The sequence below is a fragment of the Mangifera indica genome, chromosome 10 (genome assembly GCF_011075055.1).
Source record: "Mangifera indica cultivar Alphonso chromosome 10, CATAS_Mindica_2.1, whole genome shotgun sequence".
Lineage (NCBI taxonomy): Eukaryota > Viridiplantae > Streptophyta > Magnoliopsida > Sapindales > Anacardiaceae > Mangifera > Mangifera indica.
This window is the reverse complement of record NC_058146.1, coordinates 4061193-4075668: the sequence shown is the minus strand read 5'-3', so window position 1 is coordinate 4075668 and position 14476 is coordinate 4061193. Positions and strand designations below refer to the sequence as shown.

The 14476-nt window shown below is 28.9% G+C and overlaps 2 protein-coding genes across 2 annotated transcripts; one reads left to right on the top strand and one right to left on the bottom strand.

The window, feature by feature from the left end:
• Positions 1–1269: 1269 nt before the first annotated feature.
• Positions 1270–4278, bottom strand: LOC123228159 (caffeoylshikimate esterase-like). Its single transcript, XM_044653437.1, has 8 exons — positions 4081–4278; positions 3957–3989; positions 3742–3868; positions 3515–3661; positions 3304–3434; positions 2589–2726; positions 2406–2504; positions 1270–1875 (listed from the first exon to the last, which is right to left on the bottom strand). Exons 1-8 carry the CDS (start codon positions 4081–4083, stop codon positions 1609–1611), a joined length of 945 nt encoding a protein of 314 aa, XP_044509372.1. The 5' UTR covers positions 4084–4278; the 3' UTR covers positions 1270–1608.
• A 5694-nt stretch (positions 4279–9972) lies between these two features.
• On the top strand, positions 9973–11752 carry LOC123228160 (60S ribosomal protein L35-like). Its single transcript, XM_044653439.1, has 4 exons — positions 9973–10058; positions 10164–10299; positions 10813–10969; positions 11447–11752. Exons 1-4 carry the CDS (start codon positions 10055–10057, stop codon positions 11519–11521), a joined length of 372 nt encoding a protein of 123 aa, XP_044509374.1. The 5' UTR covers positions 9973–10054; the 3' UTR covers positions 11522–11752.
• Positions 11753–14476: the final 2724 nt, after the last annotated feature.

The following is a 14476-nucleotide window of genomic DNA, read 5'->3' as shown; positions in this document are numbered from 1 at the left end:
AGTAGATTCATAAGTTTTACAAACATAACAAAGATTTAAACTTAAGTATTTATTTTAAAAGTTTTAATAGTATACCAATTTTGTTAACCCTTGAGTCAAATGTTTATTTTCTCTGATTTGTTTAGATGTAATGTGCAATTCCTTGCGTCAACAAAATTAATTTGTAGCTTGTAGCATCCATTTCTAAACTTTCTAGCAAACAAGTGTTACCGATTTCTTGTAATTCCACCAAATACTTGCCCAGGATTCAATATTTGAGAGATAACAGGATTAAGATGAGTGATAAAATAACTGGATTATATGAAAGTTTGAATCAAAACTATGAAAAAGCCGACATTATAACAGTTGAATATTTAGAAGCTAGGTTATTTGTTATTTAGGATTCCTAGTAAAGACAAAGGAGAAAAAAGGGTATAAAGCTGAGATATATGAATAGCACTGTATAACAAACATAGAGAATAAATTTATAAATAAATAATGACAAGTCCTCGTGTAATTAGATATTATCATATAATTAGATGTTATTTTATCTTTAATTTAAAATCAAATAAAGAAATAAAAAGTATACAAAAGAAAAAGATATATACCATGAAGAACAGTCCTCAGGATTCCATAGTTGAAGCCAAGAGATGGTATTATTTTCTTCAAATGAAATTCTGACAAGATTAATGCAATAAGAATGACAAATGGAGGCGCTAAAAATGAAATTATAGTTGAGGTAAAGAACAGTTTTATGCACACTCATTTTGAGTATACAGATAAATATATATTTATATGTATCATCATATGATTAAATTTTATTATTATGTGTACTCATTTTAGATACATAAATATATATATTTATATGTGTTATCACACGGGTAGATATTTTGAATTAAAAATAAAATATTATATACTTATGTGATAATACATATAAGTGTATATCTATATATTTGTATACTCAAAGCGGATATACATAATTTTATTTTAATTTAAAATCATTTAATCACATAATAACACATCAAATAGGTATACGTAGCCTTTATTGTGAGGAAAATTATCCGGGGACATGCGGTGGTTAAATTAGAATATCGAAGGTTGACAAGGTCTGTCTGCCTGTTATCTCCTTGTTGAAGAGTTGAACAAGTGCTTAAATAGAAATATTCAGCCAACGAAGGGAAAGATTGGCGACTGCATTGCTTTTAAAAAGCTTTATTTTTACACATCTTTTAAGTGAGCATATCAAGACATATTCTCAACTTTCACCAGGGCCTCAAACATTACCAGGAATGGAAGCAAAAAATGGTATGGATTTATCTAGTTTTCATTTTATATTCCTTCTTACACTACAACAAACACAATAGCTAAACAAGTTTTTAAGGAAAGCTATGATAGACATGAGCCCCATTTCTTTCAATAATTAAATATTATAACAATTTTTTTTTTGGGTACCCGGACTTTCCATATTTGTTAAATGGATAAACTCGGTGTATAATGATCAAATTTATAATCATTGTACTAAATAAGTCAATTTTATAAGTTTTAATATTTCATCAATTTTATTAACCTTTAAGATTGAACCCAGACCTCCATCAGAACCACAATTTTATCTATAGAATAAGTAAACTTTTATGCATTGTTGTTGAAATCATCCTGAGCATGTTTAAGCTCGCTTTCCAGGCCCAGGGAAACTCTCTTTTCTAGCCAATTGATAATGTCTCTGAAAACAATCTCTATATTTTCTAGCGGCTCACCGTAGAGCAAGCCATGCCACATCCCTGGATAAAGCTTCAAGGTCTTGTCAGCGCTGGATGCTACGTTACATAGCTGCTCGCTAACTCCTGGATCCGTCACTTTGTCATCTTCCCCATGCAGAACGATGAATGGCAAAGCAACCTGCTTACAATTCACCACAAATAACCTAACATTGTCAGAAAATTTTCTAATGTATTCCAGCAATAATTATGATTTTAGTTTGATAAAATCAAATAATTTAATATTTCAATAACAATTTATAGATAAAGTAAAGTAATCAATAAAAATAAATTTAATGTCTTTAAATAGGTAGACAGTATTAGTGTAAATCTTAAATTTTATTGGATATTTGACGAGGGATTCATTAATCTAGTATATATATCAATTAAGTTCCCTCTTTGAAACTTATACAATATAGTTTTACTTATTAAAAAGATTTGTCAATTCAATGTAGTTAATCTCAACAGTTTTAAAGATTTAGATTTTCAAATTGCATAATATTTCAAGTATTCTTATAAACTTAAAAAATCGTATTCAATATTTTATAATCTATGCGTAGATACTGTAATAAGAATTGCATGAGTTTATTTAGGTTACGTAAAATAAATCTTACAAACATTTCCAAATGAACCATGACTAGTTAGAAAGATATGAAAACAAATAACAAACACCTCTTGAAGATTCTGCTCGAGATCTAAGCAAACCCGTAGAAGTTCTTGCCCAGTTTTTAGGCGGGGACGTCCTTTGTAACAGAGTTGATTTGCTCTAATCTGTAAGTTAAAAGATTATTACTAAACAAAGTAAAATTTAAGAAATATATTCAAGAAATTATAGGATTATTATTATTATTATACCTTTTGTCTAACCTCAGGCATTTTAAAGGCAGCATCGACTATATCCTGAGTTGGGATAATTTTCCATGTTGGGATTATCTTGCAAAGCTGGTTGAGAATGCTTATAACAAGAGGATGTGGCTTCATTTCATCAGCAATCTACAATAGAAAGCACCCCAGAAAAAATTAAATTACATTGTTCAAGAAATCTGGGTCAACGGTTCTAAGGTAAACTGTTGAAATGGCCAATCCAAAAGTCAGCTACGGCCCATGGGCACCAGCGGAAAGAATGTTAACGATTATTTTACACTAGATGGACACCAAAAATAAAGAGCCGGTTAAAAAAAATCAAATTTTTAAATGAAACTCAAATGGGTTTTTCTAAAAAGAAAAAAAGAAACTCTGTAGAGTTAAACTGCCAGAGCAAGATAAAACAAAACAAGATTAAACTTTAAACTATTTTGATCCTTTCAACTAATGAAGCCAAATAATTGAATAAACAAAGTTCGTATCATCTTCTTCCTTTTTCAAAGTGAGTGGGTGGTTCTCTTTTATCTTATAAAATTTAGTATTATTTTTCCTCTTTTTTTTTTTTTCCTCTCTCTCTCTTACCAAATCCAATAAAAAGTTGATGAACAAAACTGGATCCAATTTTGCGGGACCATGAAATTAAAATTACGGCAAAGAGCACAGAAGAGACAGAAGATGATTCAGTGATTATTACATAACTCATTACCTTACACATTGGCGCCACCAAGATAGCACCATCCCAATAATCTTTCTTCTTTCTGTGTAAAAGAAGAGCCATGGATCCTCCCATGGATTCTCCCAACAAAAATTTCATCTTCCCCTTGTTCTCTTTCCTCTCTGAAGTCACAATCTTTCAGAAAATTAAGTCAACCCCACATAACATGTGAACAAGTTAAACGAATGAAGAAAAATCTAACCACATATGTTAGTGAAATGGGTGGAACAATCATCAACAAGATCGTCGAAGTTACTGATATAAGCCTTCAACCCTTCTGATTTTCCATGCCCTTGATAATCTATGCCATAAGAAGCAAAGCCTGATTTTGCCAGCCGAGTTGCGGTGCCTGGAATTTGGTAAACTCTTTTAATTAGCCTTCTGTTATGATGAAAGGCTTAACTTTATGTATATGTTAATTATACTGACTCTCCATAGTGATGCTGCACTCCATAGCGTAGCCATGGCAGATGAAGATCAAAGCTTTGGGCTTTTGATTCTGAGGAACCCAACTACAAGTAAACAGCCTCATCCCTCGACCATTAAAAACATACTCCTGTAAAATTCATCCAAAAAAAAAAATCAAATCACAAAATAAATAGATTGCACTGAGAAAAGATAAAAAAATCTCACTGTTCACCAACCTCATCGTACTTGATATCACAAATTCCACCAGCCTGTACAAGTGGAAAAAAAAAAAACAACATAAGAATCCAATATCAAAGAACAAAAAAACAAGACAAAAAGGAAAAAAAAAAAAAAAACAACCATGAATATTCAGAAAGAAAGGTGGAAGAGAGTTTGGCGAGAAAAAGTAAGAACAGGAGAAACAAAAAAAAATGAAAGACAGGGGGGGTGATGTAAAAATCCCGTAAGTGCATGGATTTTCAAAAGGAGTTGAAGGCGTAGATACAAAGGAAAGGTAAAAAAGCTTGACGGGTTTGTAATCTAAAGCTAATGTAATTAACTTGTAATTAAAGTAAATGGTTCGTTAATTAAGTTAGAGTTAGAGAGATCAAATAACAATCATATATTATAAAATTTTATATGTTTAATAAAGTTAAGAGGATGTGACGTTCAAAGAATGTGACTAACAAAATATAGGTCAAACCACTATTATCCATCCAAGTTCTGGTCAAGTTCCAAATTTTTGTTCGGTAAGATTTTAAAATTTTAAATAATTATCTATTATTTAATTTCTGTTAAAATCATTTAATTAATAATACTAAAAACTAAAATTTTATTTTATTTTTCTTTCTTTCCTTCACCCAAAAATTGAAAAAGTTATATTTTCTCTTTTGAGGTTTCATTCATTCTCTTTCTTTTCTAATGATTGTTCTTCGATCGACTTCCTATTTGTTAGTGCTCTCTCCTACCTTCCAAATGAAGACATGACCATGAATGCAACAAATCAGAGTGACTTTGTCAAAGATCCATTGCACTTCATTCATCTCTTCCTCATGTAATGAATCATTTATCTTATTCATCTATTTGTCAATAAAGTCTTTGTTTGCCAACAATGAGAGAGAGCTGGCTAAGAGTTAGAGTGGGAAAAAAAGATCGCCAAAGATGAAAATAGTAGCTAGAGAAGGAAGGAAAAAAACTTTAGGTAAGAAGGGGAGAAAGGGGGAAGGCACTTTTTAAAATTAGAAAAGTTTAGATGGAGGGAGTTTATTAATTTTTAAAATCTATAGAGAAATAAGATAAAATTATATTTTTTTAATATTATTATTAAAATAATAATTTTATTTATAAAAATTATATAATAGATAAGTATTTAAACTTTTAAAACCTTACAGGTGAGTGGTGGAGTGGACTAAATTTTAGATGGGAACAAGTCTTTTAGACCTAAAAGATATTTTATACAGTTAATGAGAATGTAAGGTTGAAACTTGAAAGAATGTGTGGGAGAGGATTATCCTATTATTAGTATTTAATTAATCCCTTTATTTTTTACAACTTGTTAAGTAGGGAGTGGGAACTTGGACTGCAATTTAGAATCACAATACAATATTAAATAAATCTAATTTTAAATCGAAAGATATCTGAGAACCAGAGTGTAAATAAACAATGAGATTTTATTAATAATTAAATAAATAAATATTCTAAATAAACAATGAGATTTTATTAATAATTAAATAAAAAAACCCCCCTTAGGAATTATAAGTGATCACCTACCTCCCTTAACCATGCTAAGTAAGGTAGCCATCCAAGTGGAGATTAACAAAGACAAATGGGGAAGGTGATCTACAAGGGGCTTGATTCGAATCATTGAATTAGAATCATTGATTCAAATTATTGATTCGAACTACAAAATTAAGTTAAACTCAAATTGAATTGAATCAAATTAAGTTATTTTTATTTGAACTAAACTCAAATTAGACTTAACTTTGATTTGATAAACTTAAATTGAATCATTTTTTATTCAAATCGAACTTAAACTGAGGGATGTTTAGGCTTAATTTGGTTCGTATCCACCCCTACTTATAATAAGATAAACATGTAATTTTAACATGTATTTAGATGACAAATATGGCTCAACATTGAATAAGCTAAAATCGGTGGTAAAAGGGAAGCCGATGTAATCTTGTTAAATTTAGAGGGCATTACTGTGATTTATGATAACTAAAAGGATGCTGTTGATTGTTCTTGAAACCTCAGGGGCGGTGAGAATTTATCCACATTTTATATGCAAGTTGATTGTGTAACAATAATTAATTAGGCAGTGAAGAATGAGCAATTGGTGACAAATTTTAATAATTAATTATAAAATAGTTTTATTTGCGAGTTGATTCTGTCATAATTAATTAGGCCGTGAAGATTAGTTTCTTCTTTCTCAATAATGCAAGGAAATATAATATAGCTCGTTAGACTGATTGATTTAGATAATTTGCGCGTGGGATTGTCAAACATTAAATGTCTTCTTGACCTTGATTTAAAATTTCTCTTATTTAATATTATAATAATAAAATTATAAATATATATTTTAAATATATAAATATATACAAATATATATATTATTATATGATTAAATAATTTTAAATTAAAAATAAATTAATAGTTAATTATTTTTAATATAATTAATTTAAAAAAAATCAATTAAACTTAAATGGGATTCTTTATTTAAAAGAAATTCCTGATTTTTGATATAATAAATAGATTAAATTAATTAGTACTTTAAACGAGTTTTCATATTATTAAATTTACTAAGTGGGGATTGACGGATTAGGCTCACCACTAATTAAGATGAGCTAAAGTCAAATCGCATTATTATCAATACTGCCCAACTTTTTTAGTCTTATAATTAAAATAATTTCAATAAGTTAGTGGCAAACAAAATAAAAAATAATCAAATTATGTGAGGGGTTGCTCCGTATTTTATTTATTGAGTTATAATATGTTATCATCAATTATAGCAATTGATACGAGCCTTAGGATAATCACACATCAAAAGTTAATTATTGAGATAGAAGAGTCTGAAGTTAAATAAACCATATACTAGTTGTTCATACTTTTCAATGCGAGATTCAAGTCTCATACTTTATACTTAAGATCCTAATATATGACCACGCTTTGTAACCCCCACGTCCACGCAGGTTGGTTGGTATCACTATCCGCATCGCACGATTATAACTGAGAGATATGATGATAACTGTGATACCAAATGATACAAACTTTAAGAAAATCATAGCTCAAAAGTTAACTATTGAGATGAAAAAGCTTAAGACCATACAAGCCCCATAATAGTGATTTATACTTTTTTAATATGAGATTTAAATCTCATATTTTATAATTGAGATCCTAACAACAATATTTCCAATATTTTCATTGCTTTTTAATTCTCTTAGTGCTTAGGGGGCGGGCAATTCAAGCTTGTCTTGGCCGGTATTTACCCAATTTGACTGCATGGCATGGCTGCCATCGATTGATTGGACTATAATTTATTATTTATTTTGGGTAAGAAATTAATTAATTAGGTAGGGAAAATTGAGTTGTTGAAAATGCAAATGTTAGAAATAGGATTAGATTCGAATTGAATCGAGCTTGAGCTTAACTCGACTTGACTTACATATAATAGAGCTCGAGCTCGAGCTTATTACATTTGAACTCAAACTTAGCTTGAGTTTGAGTTTTTAATTAATTTGTTATTAAAATGACGTTGTTTTAATACATATTGATCAAAACAACGTTATTTTCTATCAAAATTTTTAACTCAAAAACTTTGATGAGCAAGCTTGAGCTTGAGCTTGTTTAGGGTTGACTCGTTTTGAGCTTGTTCGAACTGAACTCAAACTCAAATTTGAACAGACTCAGTTCGAATCCAGCCCTAATTAGAAAGATTTGTTCCCTCTTTCTCCCCGTATAATGTAGCTGGAAAAAGACATCACTTATTTATCAATCAAATTCCCAAATGGAAAATTCCTTGCCATTTTATAAGAGGAAATATAATATAATTAAGGCCAAAGGACTTATTCCCCCCCTCCCCCCAAAGGTATGTTATTTTCTCAAGTTTTTCCCTTTTAACTTTGAAAATCTCAAATACTTACCCATAATTGGTTAAAATTAATGGTAGCAAGAGTAAAATTATCATTTTATCTATAATATTAAAAATAAATTAAAATATAATCTTCTTTTCCTCCCCTAAACTTTAGAAACTAAAAGTTTTTCCCCAATCGAAGTTTTAAAAAATGACAGTTTCCCCTTAGGGTTTAGTTTCTATATCTCTGGTGTCATCTTTGACGTCATTGTTGGTGGTCTCTCCCTCTTGAAACTTCCTCTCCCTCCGATGGTCTCTTTCCACCCATTTGGATGTCCAATTAATATCGAATAAGCCGTGGAAGATGAAGAGCTTCGTAGAGGAAAATGAAGCTCTTCGTCTTTGTCTGGGAAGATGAAGAGCTTCATCTTCCCTGACAAAGTTCTTCATCTTTCACAGCTCATTCGATATCGATCGGATATCCAGATAGGTGAAAAGAGACTATCGAAGGGAGAGACCACTAGTAATGGTGTCAAAGATCTATAAACTAAACTCTAGAGGGAAACTGTTATTTTTTAAAACTTAAGTTGGGAGAAAACTTTTAGTTTTTAAAGTTTAAGAGGGGAAAAGAGATAAAATTTTAAGGGGTTAAAGTTTTGTTAATTTTAACTGTTTATGGGTAGGTATTTGAAATTTTCAAAGTTAAAGAAAGAAAACTTTAGAAAGCAACATACTATGGGTGGAAAATAGTCCTTTGGCCTATAATTAATTAGATTTGATTGACTAAGATAATTTGTGTGTGGGATTATCTTATAGGTTAAATATTTTCCCTTAATTTTGATCTAATAAATAAATAAAAACTTAATTATCACTTCAACCAAGTTTTCATGGTCCCCATGGGTTGTATGAGCATCCCCAAAATATAGATTGATTGATAAAGAAAAAAATATTATGTATAAGAGAGTATTTATTTAAGTTTTATTTAACGATATATTAAAATTTAAATTTTGATTTAATTGATTCAATAATTATGAGATTAATCATCAAATCTAAAATTTATTTTATTTGATATAATTGATTTTGACCCAATATAACACTAACTCGAATCAGATTCTTTATTATCCAAAAGATAACTTTTTTTTTGGTCTCATAATTAAAATAATGATAATGTTTTAGTGGTGGAGAAAATAAAAAATAATTAAATCATGTGATGGGATGGATAGTCCATATTTGACTTATTTTAGTTATGATATGATACCATCAACGCTAAAGATATTTCCTGTATTTTCATCGTTTTCCTAATTATTTCCGTGCTTATCTAAAATTTATCTACAATTAATGAATTTTTAGATTTTTTTTTCTAATTTATTTTTTATTCTTTTTTTAATTGAGATGAGAAAAATCAAGTTAGAGTCAATTTTTTGCATACAATTTTATTTCAGATTGATTCCATAAATTTAAAATTAAATTAAATAGTTATACAAAAATAACTCGAATTTATTTGACTTTTTAAAGAATTATTACTTTAATAAAATTTATTAAAAATAAATTTTAAAAATGATAAAGAACAATTAGATAGTTATATATTTATATGATTGGAATTGCTTTATATTATTTATTATATTTATTTAAATACTTATTTTATTATTCGATAGTGAGAATGCGATTTAGTTAGTGAGATTATTGACATGTTTTAAAGATCTTGGATTGTAATTTTTAGGCCATTTATAAACAAAATAAAATATTATATTATGTATTTTATTAATAATTGATCGGGGTATAATACTGAAAACACTTATTAGAGTAAAAATAATAAAGAATTTTAGATCAAATTAGGTTATGTCAGGTTAAAATGAACATTAAAGAGTTGAGTTAGGGTTAAAAATTTTTGATAAAATTTTAATTTAGATTAAGTTAGAGTTGAAGGCCGTTAACATTAAATCCGAACTGATACAACATAATTACAATCCGATAATACAAACTGTTAGAGCTACTTCTGTTATAAATGTATTTCTGAAATTTGTCAAGAGATTATCCAATTACTGAGCCCAAAAGAAGCCCAAATATTGATGATGGGCTATAATCCAAGAATCGTAACCCGTTAAAATAAAAACCTAGAATTGAAACCATCCAAGCCCAGCCCATGAAGATCGGTTTATATATAAACCTTAACCCCACTTTCATTTTTAGGGTTTCACCCGTATTGGGAGTCAGAACAGAGCTACTGAGAGCCGCCGTTTGTGCAAACTCACACCCAACAAAGCAATGGGTAAGCTACAAAATCAGACCCGTTTGGTGGTCTAGTCTTGTTTTTGTTTCATGCGTTTCTGAGATGATATGTTTTTGTTTTTGTTTATGTGAAAAATGAAAACAGCTCGGATCAAGGTGCATGAGCTTAGGCAAAAATCAAAGGAAGACCTCTTGAACCAGTTGAAAGAGCTCAAGGCCGAGCTCGCCCTCCTCCGTGTTGCTAAGGTCACCGGTGGTGCTCCTAACAAGCTCTCCAAGATGTAATTTCTCTCGCTCTCTGAAACTTGGATACATTTGTCGATTGATTGGTTAAGTTGAGATATGACTCTGTTTTGTTGCTCTCTTGGGAACATATTTAGGTGGAAATATGAAGCTTAATTTTGTTATTGATATTTAGCAAAATAGATTATTCATTCGGAAAGTAGTGAAAACATTTCCGCAAATGGTTGTTATATGGTGACTTTATGCTGCAAGGATGTGTCTCTTAATGTTGGTTACATGGTGTTTATGCAAATACATATTTTATGTGATCATATGGTTTCTCTGCCAGTGAATACGTTATATAATGACATTGTACCTCTGTTCATAGTTGATGTTGTGTATAATGTTTCTTATCTTGGATATATGAGTTTCTTTTGGAAGTTATTTTCAAAGATTTCTCGGTCATTTAGATAGCTATTGAAGAGTTGTATAAAGTAATAGAAAGTAATTTTATCCACTCTTTTTGTGATTCTTTTTTTTTTTAATATGATATGATTGTGTTCTGTTTGCAGCAAGGTAGTGAGGCTGTCAATTGCACAGGTTTTGACAGTTATTTCACAGAAGCAGAAGGCTGCATTGAGGGAGGCTTACAAGAAGAAGAGGCTTTTGCCTCTTGACCTGCGTCCCAAGAAGACCAGAGCTATCAGGAGAAGGCTGACAAAGCACCAGGTAATTTTAGCCATTTTTGTGCTTTTGTTGTATTTTCAAGTTTTTCTAATTTAAGATTTAATGCTTTGCAAGGGGCATGTGCAATGCTGAAACTGCTAGTTTCTTATATGATCTTTTTCGAGTTTTGGTTTTAGAGCTGATTTGTTGTAATGACATGTTTTAAAATTCTCTTGCTACCAAAATCTTATATGTTTTGTTGTATGTTTATGCCAGCATTATTTATTCGTTCAGAATGGACATTTAAACTTGTAACTTTTTCATATACAACATAGCTACCTAGATATCTTAAATCTGTTAAAGTTCCTTCAGTGTCCTCTTATATTTTGTTTTTGTTTGTTATATTGTATAATTTAATAGGATAGGTGAAACATTCTTTGATATCTCAAATCTGTTAAAGTTCCTTCAGTGTCATTTGGTATAACTATATCTAAATATGATTGCTGCTTTTCTTTTTTTTTATTTTTTTTTTGGGCCCAGGCATCATTGAAGACAGAGAGGGAGAAGAAGCGGGAGATGTACTTCCCTATGAGAAAGTATGCCATTAAGGTATAAGTTAAGATTTTTATAGGACATGTTGGTATCATGCGGTTATGGACCCATTTGTTTGACAAATTTTGACTCGTTACTTTTTAATATCTAGTCTGCAAATTTGAGTGTGTACCAGATTTATGTGTGTAAACTGGAACGGTGCGTTGCATTCAATCCAGGGTCGTAGTTTATGATGGAATAGTAGTCACAACAGAAAATTTTATTTATTGCGATTTCATTGGTTAAGTTTCATTAGCTTTTATTGTCTACTTAAGAATGCAATGCACGACCACCATTAATTTTCTCAAACAGGTTTCGAATAATATTTGATAGTTGATACCATTGAACATATCTAGTGATGAATGGCTTGAAAGTATTGGACTGTCAAAACATGTATCGAAGTTGGAATTTTTTCTCACGTTAAGTCATCTGAAATGTTCCTATAGATCAAATTACTCATCATCGATGAATTTGCAACAGCAAACCAAAAGAACCATAACCCTGTTTTGACATGTCTTTTAGCTCTGTTATTCTGAATAACTTGTTCAAATGTTCTGCGTACAGTAAAGCTACATATTGCTTATGCGAAACCACCTTTCATCGGCGTCTTAAAAATTCTATTATATTTAAATGCTTACTCAGAGAAGGCAAAAATTACATTGATTTTATGTTTCTCTTTTGCAAGTCAATAAAATTATGACCATAGGTTTTGAATACATAAATGAGTATACATTTTAGTGTTTCATTATGTGATGTGTGGTTTTAAATTAAAAATAAAATAATATTTAATTAATAAAATTATGTGTATTTATTTTTTATATATTATTTATATATACAGATAATGTGTTATCGTATGATTATATATTATAAATTAAATATAAAATAATATTTAATTATATAATAACACATCATTTATACTATGAATTATATATTAAAAATAAGTATATATTACATTGTTTTCATTAACAATCACCAAATTTGAGGTCATAATAATAAGTGTAATGTTATATGTATCTATGGCGGGTATTAATTTTATACCAAATATCAAGTTTAGTATCAGATTAATACTCATTATTTTATATAATTTTTTTACCTTAATCTCTTTTTTGTCAATTTCATATCAAAAGTTTAGATTGAGGATGATGAGGCTTCCATATTTCTATTATTTACAATGACTTGACTATATTTTATTTCAACCAAAGACCGCAAGACTTATATAACAATGCTCCATTTAAATTATGGAATGCATCTCATATTTCCATAGGAAGTAAAGATTACGTTCATGAACAAAAATTGCTTCCGTTAATTGTAACAGAAGTCTAATCCGATTTCTGTTGCATTGAAAATTTAGTAGTCATTATTGATGAATTGGTTTTGGCAATACCTAGTCCCCTAAATTGAAGATTTAAATCTTCAAGTGCTATGGCTATTACCAACCACAATTTAACCGATCTAAAGAGAACAATAATATTATATATATAGAATCTGTGTGCGCAAAGTTTTGAATTATCGGAAAGAGAGAATATATTTTTTAGGATATAAATATAATATTTTTAAACTTTGATGACGTAATTGTTAACTTTAAAATATTAAAATCTGAAAAGGTGAAAGTAAAAAAATAATTTTTCAAAACTAAATTAAAGAAAAAATTATTAACTTATAAATTAAGATCGAAAAATGAGAAAAAATTTTTTAAGTAAAATTATTAAATAATATTTTTATTTTTAATAATAATTAAAATTTTAACATATAAATAAATATTTAAATATTATATCACTGTTGAATCACCAAGCAAACGTACGACAATGAAACTAAGAAAGTATACACGCAGGTAAGTCAAAATCATTTATTAGTTTCTTTTTCACCGTTCAAATTTTTTGGGCAGCCAGACTGGAGATCTTGGTCAGTCTTTTGACTTTGCTTCCAGAGCTTTTTTATAATAAAATTTTTTGAATTGAAAAAATCTTCTCGACTTCCTTTATTTAAAAAAAAAAAATTTAATTTGTTTAACCCCATATAAAAACACATGTCTATTTCTCTCCTTTATCTTTTTTCAATTGAAAGAAATATAAGTTTTCCTGGAACCAATGGAACAATTGTCTCCCAGGAGCTGTAACATCTCTGATCCAATAACCCAGTTCATTGTTAAGATATTGTCTACTTTAGACACACAGCCCATCATAAGTTTACTTCTGGGTTTTACAACTCAAAACACGTCTTAACAGTTAAGGAGCTCACAGGCTATTTAACCACTCAAATTCTCTCACCACTAACTAATGTGGGATACATAGACAGACCCAACATCTCTCCCGTATTTTGTCGATGTGGGATTCGTCTAAAGGTATCACAGGAGCAGCACACAAGAAAATTCTACTTACATGCAACTTGATTGTTTTAAAATTCAACAAAATTATATATAAACATTTTTAGGTATATAATTAAATATATAAATAACGTATTATTATATAATTAAATAATTTTAAATTAAAATAAAATAATATTTAATCATATAATAATATATCATCTATATATCTAATTATATATTTTAAAAATATTTATATATAATATTACTCTTAATATTGACTTATAACATAATCGACTTAAGGGGGAAACAAAATTTTGAATCCTTGACAAAATTTTAATTTTTCTCTTCATTTTATAAGTATATTTGACGGTTTTTTCCCCCATAATTTTGAAGATATATATATACTAAATATATTTTTATAAATTATTTTAAACATTTTATCTGTCATCTAGAAGCTTAAATGCCTACAAAACATTATAAATCAATATGATATAATATTATAATAATGTTATATGTATGATTTTTATACACAATTTTATATACAAATAATAATATATCATTATATAATTAAATAATTAAAAATAAAATATTATTTAATTATATAATAAAATATTATTATTTTTATATAAAATTATATAATTAGTATTATCTTATTGATAATATTACCCCCCACT